The sequence below is a fragment of the Alosa sapidissima genome, chromosome 15 (assembly GCF_018492685.1).
Source record: "Alosa sapidissima isolate fAloSap1 chromosome 15, fAloSap1.pri, whole genome shotgun sequence".
Classification (NCBI taxonomy): domain Eukaryota; kingdom Metazoa; phylum Chordata; class Actinopteri; order Clupeiformes; family Clupeidae; genus Alosa; species Alosa sapidissima.
The window spans coordinates 21,652,839-21,657,040 of NC_055971.1; the positions used below are offsets into that span (position 1 = coordinate 21,652,839).

The 4,202-nt window shown below is 52.9% G+C and overlaps 1 protein-coding gene across 1 annotated transcript in view; it reads left to right on the forward strand.

The window, feature by feature from the left end:
- The window catches only part of LOC121684609 (roundabout homolog 2-like), a 189,191-nt gene extending 185,243 nt beyond the window's left edge, over positions 1–3,948 (forward strand). The window contains exon 4 of the mRNA XM_042064667.1: positions 3,903–3,948. Coding sequence (XP_041920601.1) covers positions 3,903–3,948 — 46 coding nt within the window. The remainder of the gene's footprint in view (positions 1–3,902) is intronic.
- Positions 3,949–4,202: the final 254 nt, after the last annotated feature.

Consider the following 4,202-nt stretch of genomic DNA (forward strand, 5'->3'; position numbering starts at 1 on the left):
CACTCCACACAATGTGGAGATGCCCTGAATAGCTAATTCTGACTGGGAGCTGCATGTCTCTCTGGAGGACTCATTTGTTTGCTCAGCAGTGGAGAGCGGCGCAGTGAAGGGCCATGATCTGCCTTCAGAGGCACGCTATGCTAATGCTGCCCGGCCCCCCTGCATCACTCGGCTCAGCACAGGCACAGCTAAGTCCTGCCGCTCGCCCCTCGCTCTCACTCACTCTCTCGCTCGTTCGCTCGCTCTCTCTGTTTACCAGTCCGTCAGTCTGTCTGTCTATCAGTTTGTCAGCCGGCCTACTCTCACCAATCCATCCACTTCACTGGTCCATCAAAGCCCATAGTATCTGATCTGCTTGGCAATTTGAGAAGCGGGCTTTGTTGTAAATAATTTAAGCCTCCTCGGGCCCATTATTGATCTCCTTTAAAAATTTGGGAGTGTGTTTGAAAGCCTTTCTTCTTCTTCCTCAGGGCATCCGTGTGTGTGTGTGCTCTCTTGTTCAAACGTAAAAAAAAAGTGTATTTCTGATCAGTTGTGGGCCTGGCTTGATGGATTTGATTGCTTTTAAACCTCCATTAGATGATTGAGAAGAAATAAGCGGATCGGTAGAATGCTGGTTGTTGCTAGCGGCTGACTGAGCTATGGTAGCAAATGTAGGTCCCACAGCAGCAAGGCGAAGTGGGAATTGATATCTCAAACCCGGTGTGAGTAGGGGGGGGTGTGCGGGCGGATCGTCCAGTGTTGTGCTCGGACAGAGACGGCACTAATAATAATATTAATTGAAAAATCTGACCTGCCATCATGTCCCGAGAGGGGAAGGGGGGCAGCGCTCGGGCTCGGGTGACCTGACACTGTGTCCAGGCAGGATTGCATCCAGTGACCCCAGGAGAACCCTGGCGCCCCCCCCATCCCCTGTCTTATCAGCGAGCCCATCTCTATCACTCGTAATTCCTAAACCCTTCTCCTCCCCTCGATCAGTGCTCCCCTCTCCGCATGTGGGGGGGGGGTGACCCCAAGGGACGGGGCCAGAGGGATCCGTAATCTATCATGGGGGGGGGGGGGGGGGGGGGGGGGGGGGTTGGGGGGTGTTGGTTGCACTGAGGTTTGAACCCTGTCTTAAATGGAGGGCCAGGGAAATTGATTTACCTTGGTGTGTTAGACTGTGTGTGTGTGTGTGTGTGTGTGTGTGTGTGTGTGTGTGTGTGTATTTATGTGTGTGCATGTGTGTGTCGGGAGGGTTTTCTGTGCTCAAACCCATCTCAGAATAGCTGAGTTGTATTTTGGGAGTGAGGTGGTGGCCATCATCATGTGTTTGTTTATCTCTGTCTGTGAGGGTCAGGACTGCCACAGCGCGCGCCTTGTTGATGGATGGTGCATTTTTGGACTTTCTGACCCGTTGGTGATGCATATTTGCACATGCCTACACACCCTCAGACACATACACACACACACACACACACACACACACACACACACACACACACAGTAACAAGTCGAAAGTTGTCTCCCTCCACGTTCAGGCAAATGCCGCAGTACTGGGGGCAGGGACCAGCTAAGCTGAGGATGCGTTTCCCTCCCCTTGCAGTCACTGGCGTCTTTGAAGTGTGCCTTTTGAAAGTGCCAGTCATCAGACTTCAGAGTCCCTTTCGCTACATAGTGACAGGGCCCCGTATCTAATTTCCAAGGGGGCAGGGGGTGGGGGGGTGGGGGGGGGTGTGTGTGCCGTACTGTAACTCTCTCTCTCTGCCCTGTTTCCCCTCTCTCTGCCCTCTCCCTGTTTCACAGCTTCTCAGCCCCCTGGCATGCGTGTCCACACAGGCTCCTCTGGTCAGTGCGCCAAGTTGCCCCCCCCCCCCCCCCCCCCCCCCTCCCCCCAGCCAACCCCAGCCACCCTCCCCCAGCTCCTGAGTTATAGCCCCGGCCATTTTGTTATGACTTGCGGTGATCTCTAGATGGCACCGACAGATATTGTGTTTGTCTTGGGTTACTGCGTTTGTAAGGGGATACCGGCTGGTCAGAACCCCCCCCTCCCCCCCCCCTCCCCCAACTCCCTCAACAGCTGCAGAGTGGAGACTGGTTGTCGTGTTGGGTGGGGGTTGGTGGTGGTGGTGGGGGTCTTGGAGGACGGACCGTTACCCAAGCCATCACTCCCCCTGCATGGGCCACTTGCTCCACCACCCTCGCCTCCTCATCCCTGAAGCACCGACCAAACATGCATCCACCCATCCACCCACCCATCCTTCCTGTTGTTTGAAAGTGATCTGCCCGGCACCATGCAGATGTCTGAGGTGCCGTGCTTGGCCGGCTGGGTAGGGTAGGGTGGGGTGGGGGTGTGTGGAGCTGATCGGGGGGGAGAGTGTGGGGGTGGAGGCTGGGGAGTGAGAAGGCCTTGAGTTGGGGTATAGGATTTTTAAGAGCTGGCTAATCTTTCAAACAGCTGCGGCTATAACGTTGAGCTCTGTGTTTACCATCTGCATACTGCGGGGCAGTAGGGAGGAAACTCAGCTCTCCAAAAGCTAAGGAGGTGCTTATTGATTTGTATGCACTTAATCTGTATCTGGGATAAAATGAGTCAGCCGTGCTTTAGTTTCAGCCAGCTTGCTGGTGTTTTTCTGAGGTGACTTTAGGACTGAAGTACTTGTCTTGTCCTCAGGTGAACACCGCTACGTTTGTGTGTGTGTGTGTGTGTGTGTGTGTGTGTGTGTGTGTGTGTGTGTGTGTGTGTGTGTGTGTGTGTGTGTGTGTGTGTGCTCAGTGGTGTAAAGAGCAGGTTGGCTGCTGTCTAATCGTATTACACTGGCCAGTGATCAGAGACATGCTGGAGAGGTCAGCTCAGGAGAGGAGAGCACCGGCGCAAGTGCTTTGAGTCTGATGCAGGTGCCCACGCTGAGCCACAGCTCACTTCACCCTGGAGCCACTGTGGCGTGGACACAGTGTCTGCCCACGGGAGGGCTGAACCCGAAATGCCTGTCCAATCCCCACTGGACAGGTGCAGAGACAGTGCTGGGCATTGGAGGGGACAGTCTTTGTTTGGGTTCGGAGAGACAAGGGACTAGGTGTTCGTGGAAGCACAGTGTCCTGTGTTGTGTTGTTCTTATTTGAGACGGACAGAAACAGGGACGGACTGCAAGCCTGACTGGACCGATACTGTGGCCTGGGAGTGGGGCGTCACAGATAGACACACACAAACACACACACACACACACACACACACACACACACACACACACAAACATGCATACACAAACACACACACACACAAAAACCAAAAGCAGCCGTCTAGCCAAATGCCAAGGACATGAAAATCAGCTCAGTCCATTCAAATGCAAAACAGAACCTTATCTACACTGAGCCCTTTGCCGGTCCCAATGCACTACACTTTCCAGGGCAAACCTATTATTCCGAGCAATGTATGTGAGTACATGTGACTGTGTGTGTGTGTGTGTGTGTGTGTGTGTGTGTGTGTGTGTGTGTGTGTGTGTGTGTGTGTGTGTGTGTGTGCATGTGTGTGTGTGTGGGTGTGTGTAAGTGTGTGCTCAAACACTTTATAAATCCTATAGAGTTTCTAAAGAAAATAGGCATCCTGTGTTTGGCTGAAATGCAACACAGGAATGTGGATCATATCTTGTCTTTCTGGAAACGTCTCAAAGCCACGACTCCCTCTGTCCCGTTCTGTGTCTTTGTTCTATCAGTTCTATCAGGACAGTTTCCTGTCTTGGCTCTCATTCATGCGGCCATATCTTGGACAATTCTCTTACCTCACGGCTATAGGTTGCACACCCTACAAACGGCCAGTCTTCCTATACATTTTCACGGCTTTATCATCGCATTGAGAAACCACTGGATGTGGAGGGGGGGGACGTTATTAAGTTCCCAAATGTCTCGTGTGTCACTATTGACAGTCTGAGAGATGGCCTGAGGGCCACAATGGCCATGAAATTGCTGTGATAATTCAGTTGTTCATATCTGCTTCCCTGATTTGATTTGCCAGCGTGATGGAGATGCGTCCAAACCCGAAAGGCAAGGCCAAGCAGAGGGAGTTGGGGGGTTTTAGGGGGGTGGGGTTCTGCATCATCCATGGTGCGTCTGTAATTGTGTGTATTCGTCACCGATCTGCCGCGATTGCATTACTTGGCAGGAAATGAAATCAAGCCGCGTCGAGCAATCGCCAGAGGGGGTGTTGGACTGTCCGCTGGACTCTG